Source organism: Balaenoptera physalus (assembly GCF_965194825.1).
Source record: "Balaenoptera physalus genome assembly, chromosome: 17".
NCBI classification, from domain to species: Eukaryota; Metazoa; Chordata; class Mammalia; order Artiodactyla; family Balaenopteridae; genus Balaenoptera; species Balaenoptera physalus.
Genome location: NC_138895.1, coordinates 79,227,749 through 79,245,395, shown reverse-complemented (window position 1 = coordinate 79,245,395; position 17,647 = coordinate 79,227,749). Strand labels below are relative to the sequence as shown.

Sequence of the window (17,647 nt, the reverse complement as noted above, 5' to 3'; positions counted from 1 at the left end):
TCCCAGAGTACAGCAAATGCGGAAGGGCACAAGTGTCTGCTATGGGGTCTGGTCATAAAGATTGACTCTTACCTTTGGGCTGGGGCGCTATAGCTGTTATCATAGGAATCATAACTCTGTTCATCATAAGCAGTGCCATATCCATCATCGTAGTCCTAAAATATAACAGGAGAAGTACAAAAAAGTTCAGAGAAATTTCTGGGAAGGAAGACGCATTCTGCTTTTAGTGAATTAATTCAGCTACCATTTAACTATATATCTAATTATAATGTAAGGAAAAATATAAAAGTGACATCAGTGAAAATGATAGAGTAAGAACCTCCAAAAATTCTCCTGAAAAAGCAAAGAGAAACTGGCAAAAATTGTTAGAATCAACACTTTTAGATCCCTGGAAATTAACCAAAGGCTTGCAGAGATCTAGGGAGCATTTATTTTTAAAAAATTGGCTGCACCTTGGAATGAAGGGTGAGCTCGGTCCTATTCCCACCCCTCACCCCCAGCTCTGCAGGAGCCGCAATCCAGCAAGGAGGAAAGCAGCAGGCTGGCGGTCACTGGAGGCGGCAGGGCAGGGTGGAGGCTTTCAAAACCCCATTCCCAGAGGATTGCCTTTATTTGACCTGACTGGGTGCACAAAGCCTTTTCCCTCAGGGTATTTGAAGAAAATAATCAGAGGCAACTGTTTATGAGTTTAGCTGCTTGAAGTGGTGGAGAAGAACTGGCGCAAATAACAGGCTGACCAAAAAGCTTACAAGGAAAAGTGGGGGAATGAGATGTCCATAGGAGCTCTGCAAAGTTCTGACATATTTCTGGAATCTCAAAGACTACAGTGTCATGTACTTGCCCAGGACAGACCTGATAAGGCCCTGAGCTCTCTCCTCTGGCTGACCTTGAGGTTCAGTATAAGAAGGAAAGTCAAGGCTAAGCCAGAGTTAGTTGTAAACTGATTGGCTCAGTGTTGAAGACAAGCTCCAACAGGTACCCACAGCCTCTTGGTAAAGAAGACTTAATTTAGACTTAATTTCCAAGCATTTGACAAAAATCTCTGTCCAATCATTAGCTGACCACTAAGGTAAGAGAGAAAAGACACTTCTGTGGCAACGCGTGATAAATATCGACTTTACAATATTAGTTTGGAAAAGTAACTAAACCAAGAAAAAAAAAATCCTAGGGAGGAAGGAGAATTTGATTTTCACACGGACACACTATATTAAATGTCCAGTTTTAAACAAACAAAAACCATTATGCAACATGCAGAGAAAAAACAAAAGTATAGTCTATACACGAAAAAAAAAAAGTAGTCAATAGAAACTATCCCCGATGAAGCTGAGACACCGAACTTACTGGACAAAGACTTTATTTATTTTTATTTTTTATTGGCGTATAGTTGTTTTACAATGTTGTGTTAGTTTCTACTGTACAGTGAAGTGGAGTTCCCTGTGCTAATACGGCAGGTTCTTATTAGTTATCTATTTTATACATATTAGTGTATATAGGTCGATCCCAATCTCCCAATTCATCCCACTAGACAAAGACTTTAAATCAGTTACTTGAAATATATTCAAGGAACTAAATGATAGCCTGTATCTAAAAAGCTAAAGAAGGGTATTAGAACAATGCCTCACCAAAATACAGAATATTAATATAGATATAAGAAATACAGAAAAGAATCCAAAGAAATTCTTGAGGTGCAAAATATAACAACTCAAATGAAAAATTCACTAGCCAGGTTGAACAGCAGAAACACAGGTGTAACTCTTTGTGACCTTAGTTATTAGTTTCTTAGATATGCTAACAAAAGCACAAACAACCAAAAAAATATATAAATAAAACGGACTCCAGCAAAATTAAAAACTTCTGTGTCAAAGGACATTAGCAAGAAAGTGAAAAGACAATCTACAGTATGGGAGAAAATATTTGCAAATCACATATCTGATAATGGTCTAGTGTCCAGAATATATGAAGAACTCTCATAACTCAACAATAAAAAGACAACCCAAAAAGAGCTAAAGCCATTCTCCTAGTTCTATGAGGACATTTTGCAGATGTGATAACAAGTACACTATGGTTATTTTAAAGGTATTTTGAAACTGAAAAAGGTCCAGAGAAATGATCATTCTGTAAGATCAAATTAGATATGTTGCTCAATGACATTTATATCTATGAAAGTGTGAAGCCTACCCTACAACTGATTTCTAAGTTTCTGGGGATAATCAATTACATAGTGACTTTGGACTTACTGGTATTTACTTAATATTTAAAAGAGCCAGGAAATAATCTAAGTATTTTGTAACATCAGTATTATCAGTGGTAATCAATTTAATGATCATCACCAGAGCTTTTGAAGTGGAGAAATGTGGTCAAGGGGTAAGAGAAAAGATGTGGAGTCAGATGGGCTTCTGTGTTTTACTGTCACTGATCTCAGTCAAGTTCATCCACTTCCTCAGAATCTGTTTCTTTACCTGTAAAATGTGAATCCTTAATAAGTATCCTGAAAGGATGAGAAATTACATATACATATGTATGTATTCCAGCAAAATGCCAGATATGTATTAAGAACTTTATAAAGAATAGCTTATATTATTAACTATCATAGTAAAGCATTACCCTTGCAGACCTCTCTCCTGGATTTCTAAAATGATAAGACTCGCAGGTGATGAACATCAGGAGCCACTACACACAACGGTAGGAGCCAAATGCCTGATTTTAAAGTGATGACCTTAGTTACTCTCTTTTAAGAAGCATCTACTAAATAGTATACCTCAATTTATTTGATTTAGAAAAGCAAAAGTATCTGAATAGCAAGGTATATTGCAATGTGCTCCATTTTGTAAGACAACTATTAAGCTGAAGGGATGATACTATCTTTGCAGGGGTAAGGCTTATACAATTTGTATGTGACCACCTTAAATTTTTAAAAATGTTTTCTCATAAAGGAGGAACTGAGTATTTGCTGAAGAGCTATGTGTTCAGAACTTTGAACATGGATAGAATCTAAAAGGAATACTCATTAAATAGGGGCAGAGGAAGAATAAAAGTCAAGAATATCCTTAGAACATATTGGTAAGCCATGGTGTCCCTTGCAGTAGCTGAAGGCAGGTTGCTAATATAGCTGTGATCTTCCAATGACCAACGCAAGGAGGAGAAAGCTCTCAGATAAGATTCAAACAAACAAAAATATTTGAGATGATTTTAGTTATAAGTAGCAAACTGCAGATATCACAATTCTGGTGAATTAACAAATTAAAAGCAGCTAGCATCTCAACAAAAAGAAAGTAATCTTACCGCATTAAAAAAACCCCAAAAAACCAAAAACCAAAAAAAATCCTTTACTTAGCCCCTACCCTGTGGCTGGCACTCCCGCTAGACACCATGGCGGGAAAGGGGTGTCCTGTCTAGTGCGTACGCCGGCGGGATGGAGATGACAGGCGACTGAAGAGAACTATCAGGCAACGTGTCACATGCTGTGGCGAAGGTAAGCACCCAGGGTGGCACTGGGAAAGGGAAAGGGGAAGAAAATTTCCCAGAAGTGTTGAAAGCAGAGAAAAGCAAAAGGAGCTGGGAAAACTTATTAAAAATTCAGTGGAATGAACAGCAGGTGCAAAACAATGGAGGTACAGACACAAGAACCCTTCTCGCCCAGGGTTCAGGTGAGCACACTGTGGAATGCAAACGAAAGGGGAGAGCAGTGAGCCGGAGACACCCATATAGCAGACCACGCGTGGCCAAGTTACGGAGTGTGGATTTAGATTCCGCACTTCAGGGCTCTCTCTGGAAACTGTGTGGGCATGGAGCCGGGAAGGTCAGTCTGGAGGGCGGGACTTGCAACTCGGTCATTGCCTTAAGCATGTGGTCTGGCAAAATGCAGAGCCCACGGCTGCTTCAGTAATTTGTTAGTAGCTTAAAAAGAATATGGCTTCACCCATGCAGAATTCTCTTTCTATGCTTATTTAAAAGAATCAAGATTCTTTAAACTCCAGTAAATAACTGGAATTTTCTTAAGTAACTGAAATGTAAAGTAGTAGACTATTTAAAACCTACACTTATGTCATTCATTGCTTGTTCAATTATTCTGTCAGATATTACAATGTTAGTTTATTTGAATTTTCAAATTGTTTAGGTCACTGAATTATTGACTTTCATATTTTACAGTGAAGATTTTAAAAGATTAAAAATGCAATTTTCACAATATTTCTTTCATGACGATGATTTCACAGTTGGATTTGGCCTTGGGGGTGCAGCCTCTTCCATCACAAGTATTGTTTGTTCAATGGACAGGACGTGAAAAATATAGGACAGCATAAAGCAGATTGTGACAGACAAAAGAAGAAAAAGGAGGAGTGTGACTGCAGATGGATGTGTACGTTTCTGGGAGGGAGTGGAGGGGATTCTTGTTGATTACCTGCATTTTATTGCAAGAAGGAGATGAGGTCATTGGCTAAGAACAGTTGGGGAGGTCAGCCAGCAAAGGATCAACAAAGGGTTACAATGAGGAGGAAGGATGAGGGTGACGGGCTGCCTGAGGGCTTTTGTCTGAGGGCTGGGGGACCTGAGGTACAGCAGCCCTCTCCCTCTGTCTCTCTTCTCCTAATGCTCTTACCTTCCAGTGTTCCCAACAACTGCCTGCTTTTCTTTAAATAATTTGACATTATGAAATTCCTCTTCAGATTTTTCTGAGGCTAGTTAGAAATTTTGAAGAAGAGTGAATGCAATCTTTGTCACAAGTTAACATATAATCGAGCGGAATCATCCATCTAGTGTAGCGGGGATGCTGCTGAGCTATCAACAGTTCCATCACAGAGGAGCTTAGAATCCACGCTTAAAAAGCGCCAGGACCTGGGATGGGGACTCAGGACTCCACTGTCGGCAGAGCTCAGATGTGCTGAACGATTTCTTTTTACACTTGACATCTTTGCGTAGCTTCTCGTATTTCCATTTTCTCCTAGAGAACACTCCCCTTCACGACACGTCACAAAGTCTCTGTGTCGGCCCCCTGTTCTGCAGTCAGTCCGCTGCTTCACGTGCAAGTCCCTTCCAGTTCACACGCTGTTCCCTGCGAGTCTCTGCACCTGCCTTCTCTGCCTAGTCAATTTTTCACGATGCAGCTCCAATGAACCTCCTGCTCTGTTTCTCCCACAAACGCAGAGTCCACCACACCTGTTATGGCAACAATGGACCAACACATGCCGCTGTTACTGTACAGAAACGACTGACTGGCTCTGGCCTCACCTACTGTTTGTTATGAACACGGACTGTGTGGTACTGATTCTTTTGCACAGAGTAATGACAGGGCTGGAACGTAACGAGGACCGCTCAGTAAATGCTCGTTAGACTGCTGGACTGAACGCTCCTGAGGAAAGCACGCCAAATCCCTCCTGCACCGAGCCCTCTCAGCTGCCCCGAGTTTGCCTCAGCCTGTCTACACATCTCTGGAGCCATTCCTCAGACGACCCAGAGTGAGGACACTGGGCAGGATAAACTCCTTTATTCTAAGCAACTTAACTGAATTTCCTCTGCAAGGAGCTTAACAGAGCTCCTTTATGTTGTTAAAATGCACTGCAAAGATGCCCCTTCCTTGCACTTTAAAAACAGGGTCCTGTACCTGTGAGTGGGGCAGTACTGCAGGCACGCCTCTCTAACCAAGTGCTGGGAAACCATCAGTCTGCACGCACCTCTGAAGGACTCCTGTCCTAGACAGAATCCATGCCTCCACTTCCCATCTCACCACCACGCCACCTGCCAGTCAATCTTTCTTTATCTCCTATTTCTCTCTCATATCTTTCCTCTACATTCCCGACGTGACTGCGTTAGAATCACTCAGAAGCTGCCTAGTACTTCCTTATCTAATCCTTTCTCCAGAATCATCTGCTAAAATGCAAACCTAAGCTTGTTGCTTCCTTGCTTACAAATCTCCACTCCTCTCGCCTGGTTCCTACGAGAGAGACGGTGCACTGTTAAGCTTCATCAGCATGTTAATAAGGGCCCTGAGGAAGCCTGTCCGTTTCATGCTGTAATTTCTCCGCACATGCTGTTCCCTCTTTAGGTCTTTCGCTGGGAGACTCCAGGCTGAATCATCACTCCCTTCTCTGTGCTTCCCTGATAACTGGTAACTTGCACGTACACAGTGCCCACAATTATTTCTCTGCCTCCTTTCTCTCCCCCTGGTCTACAAGGTCCTTAAAAGGAAGGAACAGACCTTGTTCTCTTGTATTCTCAATATCGGGAACACAGTAATGAATAAAGAAAGGAACTAATTAAAGACCAAGTGGCAGGAAACATAGCAATAGCTTCTCTAAGATGAATGCAAACTGAGGAGATGTGCTAGAGTAAGATGCAACATTTACTCAAATAGTGTAAATTTTGATAAGGAGACCTCACCTCAATTCTTTTTTCAAACATTACCTATCAATCTTACAGTCCCTGCCCTCAGGAAAAAAAATTTCCCGTTAAAACTCTGTATTCGGGACTTCCCTGGTGGTGCAGTGGGTAAGACCCACGCTCCCAATGCAGGGAACCTGGGTTCGATCCCTGGTCCAGGAACTAGAGCCCACATGCGTGTCTCAACTAAGACCTGGCACACCCAAATAAATAAATATTTTTTAAAAAAACCCTCTGTATTCTATTCCTGAAAGTCAGAACATTATTAAAAAGAGTGAACAAAGATGGACAAGAAATAAATGTATATTAATAAACATTCTTGAATCATTAAAGAGACTTATTCATCAAGATCCACTTCTGAGTTTTTGTCTTCGATGTCTAAATGGAACTGACGGGGTGACCTGGACACTTGACAGGTGTCAGGGGGTCACATTATGGCGAGACACGCCCTAACACAGGGAGAGATCCTTCATGTGCCATTCGCGACCTGAAAACTCCACCGACATATGGCCCAATACCAAAGAAATCTTGCTCTGAAGAGAAAAGATTTTCTAGGATAAAGGAAACAGCGTGACCTATTTAATTCTATTTCTGTCACAAGTAAAATCAAGCATAAAATTTAAGCTGGGAAAAACCATTTTAAACACAGAATTTACAAAAGTGATTTGAAAATAATGTTTAGGTTTTGAGTCCTTTTAAAAGGAGACAGTTATGCTGACCACACACCACCTCACCAGGGTGAAACCTGGTCATTTCAAAATGTAAAAAGTTTTCACATAAAATACAGTGTTAAGAGATTATTTAAGTCTATTCTTACCATGATTCTTTTGAGTTTATAAAACATACACATTAGCTAAAAATAGTCTTTTGAGAAATTCATTCTTGCTGGGGTTCTGAATAATAGTAATATCCTCGTTGAGTATCAGCAATGACCATGAACATATCACATAACCAAGTTATTTTATAATTAAGGACAAAATCACAACATTAATAACAATGCTAAATAAGAATCTGTCCCCCATAATCACTTAAATAAGACATCATTAATTCAACAATCAAATTGCATCCCCACGTGTTGATCTACGGCTGTGAGGAGTATATTATGCGGCTTCTAGACTCATACAACTTCTTCATCTCAGTCTTTGGAGTCTGATGCCCACGTTCAAATTCCAGCTCTGCCTCTTAACTGGCTATGTGGCTTCCGGGAAATCACCTACCCTCCCTTCCACCTCAATTTTATAATCATAATCCACATCCTGGCTGTTTCCAATGGTTGTGGGAGGATTAACCAAAAAAAATATCTATGAAAGCTGTTTGGCACAGTTCTTGCCCAATAAAGCTAGTTCCATTTTATTGAAGACCTGTTCCCTTTAACACTCTCAAGCTATTAGGCCAGAGAAACATCAGAGCTATCCAGGTATTTTTCTTTTGTTGAATGTGATAAATTCTTAAAATGTTGTCTAAACTGTGATGTCTACATTTTCATTCTGCAAATACTAGTATTAACGACTACTGTGGTTTTTAGATAAAGGAATGGCTGACCAACAGTAGTTGTAATTCTATCCACATCTGAACACAGCTTTTAAAAACACATCTACATCAATTATTCATAGAAAGTCTTCTCTTCTCTCAGTTTGTATCTGAGATAGAACTAGATTTATTTAGATTTGACAAGAAATACAATATAATACAATACAATACAGAAGATAAAATAACAAAGAGGTTAACCCAGAAATCCCACAAAGGGAAGGGAAAACTTGTAAATAGAAAATTAAAGAAAGCAAGATTAAACCAGAAATTCCACAAAGATGAGAAAAAGGGGGATAACTAAATTTTATTCAGCCCACATTATGTAACTCATGCTAAGGATTTTTGTATCGGTTTTGCCATTTTCCCCAGGAAGCAGGCATTTGTTGAATGCCTACTGTTCCAAGCCCTTGGGGATATCGTGTTGAACAAACAAAACAAAACAAACACCTCTGTCCTCATGGGGCTTACATTCCAGTGGGGAAGCACACAAACACCAACCCTCACATACACAGTGCACGGCACGGTGAGGGTGTGGAGGAGCTGGAGACCTCGGACAGGTGCCAGAGGGGTCCTCACAGAAAGGACCGCATACAAATGTGAGCAAACGGAGAAGCTAGCTATGCTGGTGTCTCAGGCAGAAGGACAGCAGACACAGAGGCCTGAGGGGGGAGGTCACAGCGGGTGAGCCGGGGGAGAAGTGCAGGCGCCACATCACGCCTTTGGGGCTTGAAGGGAATGAGGTGCCGCTGGAGGCTTTTGTGCCTCATGCGACCTTCTGTGTCGTCCAGGTTTCTGTCTTTCTGTTTCATTGGTTTAACCTCCAGTACACTATTTCTTCCCTTATCTGTGTCTAATCTGCAACTAAAACCATTCCGTTATTTTTTTTTATTTTTCAGTTCTAAAATGGCTGTTTTCTATATTTGCCAGTTGCCTGCTTAAATCATCAACTTTATCTTTTAATTCCATGATTATAAAGAGTATAGTTATTTTAAAGTTTGTGTCTGCTACATGAATCCATCGCGGTCTGCTTTTTACTGTTTCCTCATCTTGTATGCCTATAATTTTTGATTAATTGCAATTACATATGAAAAATTGAGAGAAATAATTTAAGGCCTACACTGCTCTATTCCTCTAGAGAGATTGTATCTGCTCTTGGTGGAGGACAGAAGAATTAGCAACCTGCACCCCACACAGGACTGAGATGATAAGCCTTCCTCTGGGAGTAGAGCTTTTCTGGGTTCTGATCCAAAGCCTAGGGGATTAATCAGCCCCCTAAACCCAAACTTGGGGAGCCTTAAACTCCAACTATTTTGTTTTATCCTTCCCAAATTCTGGATTTCTTTTAAGGCTCAATTCAGCTTCTCAGCTACCTCTTCAGGAATTGGTAGAAGCGTTCACAGCCTTTCTCAACCAGCGTTCCACCAGAGAGTGGAAGCCCGGTGCCCTAAGGTGTCCACTGCGTATAAAGTGAGTTCACTTCTCTCCCATGCATCTAGAACAGCAGTCGTTTGTACCACCCCTGGGAAACTAAGGAAATAATTATGCACATCATTTTCTATGTTCTGTGGGTTCTGGAACCCCAGGTGAGAAAGGCTGCCCCAAGGGAAAATCAGCCAGAAATGCTAAAAGGGTCTGGCAGCTGATTCCTATCAATACCCAACATATCTGATTATGGCCTATATCCTCCACTGGAAATGTCGTCTCCCTGAGAACAGGGGCTTCGCCTACTATGGGCTCACTCAGCCTTCCATGTGCTCCTGGAGGAGCGGCCAGGGGAGAGGCAGCAAGTGCTTCCAGTCGCGGGACGAAGGGGAAGGGGCTCCTGGCCCAGCCGGAGGCACACCTAGTTCACGGTGCAGAGGCTTCTCCACAATGAAAGCATCAACTACCAGAGCTTCATAATGTTAGTATTAAGATTTCTCCTTGCTCAGCTTTTAGACTCACCCAGAAACCTTCAGATTCTCATCTGGTTTAACAGCAGAGGGACCAGATGTGCTGAAGGTTTGTTCGGCTTGAACAAATCTGCTTGAAGGAAGACGTGCTGTTCTGTTATAAACAAGAGTATCTGGTCTGTCTAATACAACGTTTTTAATACACAGATTGATCACATTTTTAAACTTTTTATTCAAGCATAAAATAACTCATAGAAAGGTACAAATCCTAAGTGCACAGCTTCGTGAATTTTCACCAAGTGAGCACAGCTATGAAACCAGCACCCGGATCAAGAAAGGCAACATCAACAGCCCCCAGGAGCTCCCCTTGTGCGCATCCTCAGTTATTATCTCCCCCACAAAGGAACGCCATCCTGACTCTCAACACCACCAGGGAGGTTAACTTGCTTTCGAGCTCCACAGAGATGGAAGCAGAGTGGCTACCCCTTCGTGCCAGGTTTCTTTCAGTCAACTGCGTGCCCGTGAGATCTGTCCACGGTGCTGCAGGCAGCAAGCCCTGGTTCCTTCTCGCTGCTTGAAAACTTGGTCTGTATGATTGTACTACCACTCCTTTATCCACCCCAGTTATGAATACTTTGCTTCTTTCTAGTTTTGCCTACATGCCTCTTAGGCACGTCTTGTGGTGCATCCAAGTATGAGTCTCTGTTGAGTGGTTCCCAGAGCAGAATCACTGGCTCTTGGGGAGGCATGTTTTCGCCTTTAACACGTGGTACCAAACATTCTTCCAAAGCAGTTGCATTGACTTACATTCCCACAACAGTGGATGAGAATTCCTATAGCACCCCATTCCAGCTAACACTTCAAACTATCTTTTTAACTTTAATCTTCTTGGTGGGTGTGAATAGTACTGGATATTTTGTTTTTCATATATTAATGTTTGGGGCACAGTTAGCAAGAGTTGGCCCTGAAAGATGGAGCAATATTGGTAAACTGAAGAACTAAATATTCCTTTTAATGTGCCAGGCACTATTCTAAATACTTTCCATATGTTAATTTACCTAATCTTCCTAACAACCCCATGTGATAAGCACGAATATTTCCATTTACAGATTAGGAATTGAGGCACAGAGCAGTTAAGCAACTTGCCTAAGGTCACACAGCAATTACAGGCACAGCAAGGATTTCAAACTAGTGAGTTTGGCTCCTGACTTTGCTTTTAACCACTGATATTCTGCCTGACCCTATAAAACTGAGGGTCAGACCCTGTACCTTAATGAACTCCCCAAGATAATGCCACACTATGAGGACATATCGAGATGGCCAGCTGGTCTTCCACTTGTATCACCCAACCTGATGATGTGACTGTACTTTAAACTGCTTTAGCCCTAAAGTATCTTTCAAGATTCCCTGTACTGTTATGTACCTCAGCTCTATTCTACCTATAAACAAACTGAATAGAATAAAAATAAAGGTATAAATAAAAAGACGCTAGTAAACCTCATCAGTACTGTACCAGCAGAGCGCTCTGGCTGTCCCTGCACACACCTGCACCTGCATGTGCCTATGCCTTAGAATGTCATGTGAGTCTTCATGGAAAGTGTCCCCCCCCCACCCCGCCCCCCAGCTCTCCCTGTCTCAGTGCTGCCAGCCCCTTTTCCTGTTTGGTTTACACAGTTTCCTCTGGAAAGTCTTCCCACGTTCCATCAAGCAGTTAGCCTTCCTTCCTCCGTCCTCCCTAAACACTCTGTATGTAAGTCAATTGCAGGTGTTCCTCTCCTGAATAATCACTGGGCTTTGTTTCTGAATCAAGAAATCAAACATTGATTACTTACTCAATTCTGGGCTCTGTGGATAAAAAGCCATGGCCCCTATCATCAGCTTAAAATATAATGGGAAACAGTAAGACAAATTAAAGAGTGATCACATCACTCTAAGGTAAGTACCCTAAATAGGATGTACACACGTGGATCCAAATAATGACCACCTGACGTTTCCAGGGGATTGTGAAAGGCTTCAAAGTGAGGGTGATAACTGTTCCTTCGTAGACTCTGGTCTACTTGCAGGCGAGGACTGAGTTCTACGCACGCTGGTGAAAAGCTCAAGGAAAACAATAAAACGAAGATGGCAGGTTCTTGTGGGAAATCCACCGTAACAGAGGACTAGTCTAGTGGTTCTCAAGTTCCCCTCCCAGCCTCTGCCCTGATTCACCCAAGGGATGTGACACGCCCCTCACATTAGCTCAACTACAATCGCTCGCTCACCTTACTTGGATGCGCAAGCCTAGTTAGGGAGACAGAATCTGCTTCCCATGCCTTAGAGACATTGCCATTTCAGAGTCCTCTACTCCCTTAATAAAGCACATTTTGGGGGGTTGTTTTTGCTTAAAGGAGGAAAAACAAAAACAAAATCCCTTCATATTCACAACTTTAAAATCTGAAATTATTTCCTAAAGTTTTACATTTCTAAAAGAGGTCAAGTTTTCAAGCAATTTAGGAAAGAGATAGATTTGTGAAGCTCCTGATAGACATTTCAAGTAAATTGCACACTGCTCTTATTCTTGCTTCTGGTAAAATGGATATAAAAAATTACAGAACCTTCATCTTTTTATCTAAAATAAAAAGGTGTCCCTAGGCTTTTCAATCCACATTTAAAATGCATTTTCATAAATAACCTTTTCACAATCTGTAACTCTGTTTTAATTAAATTTCTCACTGTGGAAAACAAGATAATTGAAGCAGTTTAGAGATTACTTAATTGTCAAAAAAATTACGCCAGTAGTCACTGCAATGGGAAAATTTGCCGTTAGTACAACTCTCATCTGGACCGAAACTCCCAGACTAGTCATACAATTAAAACTTCAGGTGAGCTCTCAGAAGAATGACAAGGAACGTGACTTCCCTGAGTCTTTAAGCAAAGTCTACATCGCAGAATTATGTGTACATTTTAAAGATATATTTGGTTTTTCCCTACAGGCTTTCACTGATGTTCCTAGTTGACAAAATTTCAGAAGAGTTTATTCCTAGGGCAAACGGAGAAATGGTGGTCCCCGCGGAGGCATTTTATAGACAACGACACTGTTGATGGTGGTAGCAGCGTCTTTCTTGAGACAAGTTTCTTTTCCTACAGCTTTAATGAGTCTGATGCTACAGAACAGGCAGGAAAGGCATGTCTTTGTGTACAAACACAAGGTATAGATTTCTGCTCCCATTTAAACTGTCTCTTTGACCCTTCACACTTGGGTTAGGTTAACCAATGGCAGAAGTCCTATGAGGACACACCCTCCAGTAGTTGCAGAAGGACTAGTAAAACCAACTACTACTCAATCACGGGCCTCTTGCTCTAAGTTTCACATAGGAACCCTCATGTCTGAAGTGATTAAGCAATTTTTCCCATTCATTTGTCAGTTTCTCTGTCCACAAACAGAGTTTTAAATTAGATGAAACTGACTTGTCCAGGAAGCACCGGGATCTTTGGTTAAGAGAGTGGGCTCTGGAGCCAGACGCTGGGCTTCAAATTCTAGCTCTGCCCCAATCAGCTGTATGACTTCTAGAAAGTATTGATATTTATCTCATGTGGTGTTTTAAGGATATGACAGATCCACGTAAAGCACTGAGAAAAGTGCTTGTGAAGAAAAATAAGGGCATGTGGGTATCATTACTTACTAGAAGTGTGATTTGGGAAAAATTAGTCATCCTCTCTCAACGGTCTGGTGATCACGTTTACCTCACAGGGCTGAAGTGAGGAGTGAATAAGACGATACAGGAGAAGTGCCCGGCACACTAATACGTTCTATAAAGTAAATACCCAACAAACGGCAGCTGCCTTTTCTTCCATCAACTTCTAAAAGTTGAAGAGTACACTGTTTTCCTGTGGTTACGGAATCAGAAAAACATTAGAAGACTAAACCAGTTAGGAGAAACTGTCCTACACTTCTGTGATCGTTTCCAAATGAAGCCATCTCCTTCAGATACTGTCCTTCCAAACATATAATAAATTAGAGCAGCAACTTCTGACCTTAAGACTGAAGTTGATGATTTTACAAAGAAGCACCTAGAAAGCTCAGGATCCTCTTCAGTCACTCAGACAGACCAGATAAGGGCATCAATCTGGAAGAAAGGTCCATGGCTAGGGATGCCCTTGCTATACAATTACGATTGTGTCTCCAGCTCTGGTTCTTATATTCTTTCCTCACTTATTTTCTCACTTCTTCTAGGTCATAAACACTATACAAGTGAGAATATTGTGAATAAAAGCTTCAGACCCTGGGTTAGGGAACCCGGGATCCAATCTCAGTTCACCCACTTCTCAGCCCGCAGGCCACTGGAGGGGATGTCCACCCTTGCACAGTGCAGGCTGGGTTATCCCCTGTGTCTGTGGCTTAGTGACCTTCCTTCCTTCCTCCTGTCTGGGAGAAGACACCACCCGGCAGCACTGTGAGGGCTGGGGCAGCAGCGTACGGGGAAGCACGGGGGGACCACGTGCTCCACTGCACACCACATCCCCCGTGGGGAGGCCCTGATGGGAGGATCTAAAGAGAAAAGCGCCTGGTGCTCTAGTCAGATGTACTTGGCTCTGCTACTTCCTACGGCCCAGCAGCCTCAAGGAGCCTGCACATCCTTCTCTAAAACGTGTAAAAGTCCTTCGTGTGCCCAGCCATCCCCTGCCTCGCTCAAGTAGGCACTGCCACACCAGATGGAGTGGTTTGAGGACAATTCCACATTCTGTTCAGTAAACACCATACAGCTGGATAATCAGAGCATTTCAAGTACCTGAGAGAGCTTTCATATTCTGATGAACTCGTACGACTTCATCTAGAACGCCCCACTGTATGTATGTTTAAAGGTGATTAACCCATCAGCTCAGGCTCAAAAGCTTAAATGATTACACAATATTAAGATATCAAGGGATATTAGTGAATGGTAAATACCTCCCATGAATAGAAGGCTGATGCAACCATAATTAAATGAGTTAAAAAATAATATGATTAAAATTTCTAAGACAATTCTAGATTATAAATCTTGAAAGGTGAGTTTGCATTTAAAAAGAGATCTCACTTTTAAAATTATTTTTCAAAACTTGTTTTAGAATTCAAAAGATTCAGAGCCACTCACCTTTAGCTTGTTTCTCTCATTAGAATGTTTGCTTTGTTTATTTTGTGACTTTCCTTTCAATATCAAGATTTCTATTTGATGAAAATACAATTTCTTATTAAAAGAACATGTTTAGGGTGAGTGGAAACCAAGTAAATTTCAGAAAACAACCAATTATAGAATTTTAAAGTTGGAAAAGAGGTTAGAACAGCATCTGGTCTAACCTGCTGATTTATAGGTAAAGTACCATCACCTGCATTTTGCAGATGCAGAAACTAAAAAGGTTAGTTTACACAAGAAAAAAAAACAGATGTGATACAGACAATAAGGAGGATTAGAAACCAAGTATTTTACATCTCAGAATAATATCCTCTTTATTAAATTGCACTGTCTTTCCTATTAGGTCACTAAATGTTTGCTAAAATTGGCTTTAGTTTTATTTCACTAAGTATGTTTAACAAGGCACATGACACACGGAATGACAGAATTAGTTGGCATTAATAAAAGCCATCCTCCATATGTTTATTTAGTATCTCCAAAATGTCAGGCCCTGTGATAGGCTCTGGGCAAACTAAGATTTAAAAAAAAAATGACATAGTTCCTGCCCTGAAGAATTCCACCCTACAGGGAACAAAGACAAGTAAGCAGACACTGAGGCAGGCATCACGTGCACCCAGGGGTGCCTGAGTAGGACCAGGAAGGCTTCACAGCTGAAGAATAAATAGTAAAAAGAATTGGTAGGGACAGAACAAAAAAAGGCATTAGAAGAGAAGCAATAGTACATACACAGATAGCCACACAGTCCTGGTATGTTTAAGGAACTGCAGTACAGGTATTGATTGAAATAAAATGACGATGTGGGGACAGAAGGGGTTAAGAGGCTGAAGAGGGCAGTGAAGAAAGCCTTCAGACATCATTTAGAAGAATCTCAACTTTATCCTCCTAAACTTCTCAACTAGTTCTTACGTTCTGGGGCTGGCGGGGCAGTAGCATCATCAGACTTTAGATACCAGAAAGCACACCAGAAGTAATATGAGTAATACATCATTCAAGGGAAGGACCCAGGGTTAGGGCAGGACAACAAGCAAAGGTGGGACTAAGGAGGCTAAGGTAATCATCTCTCTGTGTGTGGGTCCATCCATCCATCCATCCATGTCTGTCCATCCATCTAAACAACCAGCGTTAGAGGGCAGACAGCAGAAGCAAGAAGAACTACAATCCTGCAGCCTGTGGAAAAAAACCCACATTCACAGAAAGACAGACAAGGTGAAAAGGCAGAGGGCTATGTACCAGATGAAGGAACAAGATAAAACCACAGAAAAACAACTAAATGAAGTGGAGATAGGCAACCTTCCAGAAAAAGAATTCAGAATAATGATAGTGAAGATGATCCAGGACCTCGGAAAAAGAATGGAGGCAAAGATCGAGAAGATGCAAGAAATGTTTAACAAAGACCTAGAAGAATTACAGAACAAACAGAGATGAACAATACAATAACTGAAATGAAAACTACACTGGAAGGAATCAATAGCAGAATAACTGAGGCAGAAGAACGGATAAGTGACCTGGAAGACAGAATGGTGGAATTCACTGCTGCGGAACAGAATAAAGAAAAAAGAATGAAAAGAAATGAAGACAGCCTAAGAGACCTCTGGGACAACATTAAATGCCACAACATTCGCATTATAGGGGTGCCAGAAGGAGAAGAGAGAGAGAAAGGACCTGAGAAAATATTTGAAGAGATTATAGTCGAAAACTTCCCTAACATGGGAAAGGAAATGGCCACCCATGTCCAGGAAGTACAGAGAGTCCCATACAGGATAAACCCAAGGAGAAACACGCTGAGACACATAGTAATCAAACAGGCAAAAATTAAAGACAAAGAAAAATTATTGAAAGCAGCAAGAGAAAAACGACAAATAACATACAAGGGAACTCCCATAAGGTTAACAGCTGATTTCTCAGCAGAAACTCTACAAGCCAGAAGGGAGTGGCATGATATACTTAAAGTGATGAAAGGGAAGAACCCACAACCAAGACTACTCTACCCGGCAAGGATCTCATTCAGATTCGATGGAGAAATCAAAAGCTTTACAGACAAGCAAAAGCTAAGAGAATTCCGCACCACCAAACCAGCTCTACAACAAATGCTAAAGGAGCTTCTCTAAGTGGGAAACACAAGAGAAGAACAGGACCTACAAAAACGAACCAAAAACAATTAAGAAAATGGTCATAGGAACACACATATCGATAATTACCTTAAATGTGAATGGATTAAATGCTCCAAGCAAACGACACGGCTTGCTGAATGGATACAAAAACAAGACCCATATATATATGCTGTCTATAAGAGACCCACTTCAGACCTAGGGACACATTCAGACTGAAAGTGAGGGGATGGAAAAAGATATTCCATGCAAATGGAAATCAAAAGAAAGCTGGAGTAGCAATACTCATATCAGATAAAATAGACTTTAAAATAAACAATGTTACAAGAGACAAGGAAGGACACTACATAATGATCAAGGGATCAATCCAAGAAGATATAACAATTATAAATATATATGCACCCAACACAGGAGCACCTCAATACATAAGGCAACTGCTAACAGCTATAAAAGAGGAAATTGACAGTAACACAACAATAGTGGGGGGCTTTAACACCTCACTTACACCAATGGACAGATCATCCAAAATGAAAATAAATAAGGAAACAGAAGCTTTAAATGACACAACAGACCAGATAGATTTAATTGATAT

General features: G+C 41.2%; 1 protein-coding gene across 4 annotated transcripts in view; it reads right to left on the bottom strand.

Annotated features, from left to right (window-relative positions):
- KHDRBS3 (KH RNA binding domain containing, signal transduction associated 3) overlaps window positions 1-17,647 on the bottom strand; it is a 166,715-nt gene that overhangs the window by 38,417 nt on the left and 110,651 nt on the right. For all 4 annotated transcript variants that reach the window (XR_014255694.1, XM_082433854.1, XM_082433853.1 and 1 more), the window contains exon 7: window positions 73-155. Coding sequence is in view for 3 of the 4 variants with exons in the window: in XM_082433854.1 (XP_082289980.1) it covers window positions 73-155 (83 nt within the window). In the remaining variant the exon portion in view is untranslated. The remainder of the gene's footprint in view (window positions 1-72; window positions 156-17,647) is intronic.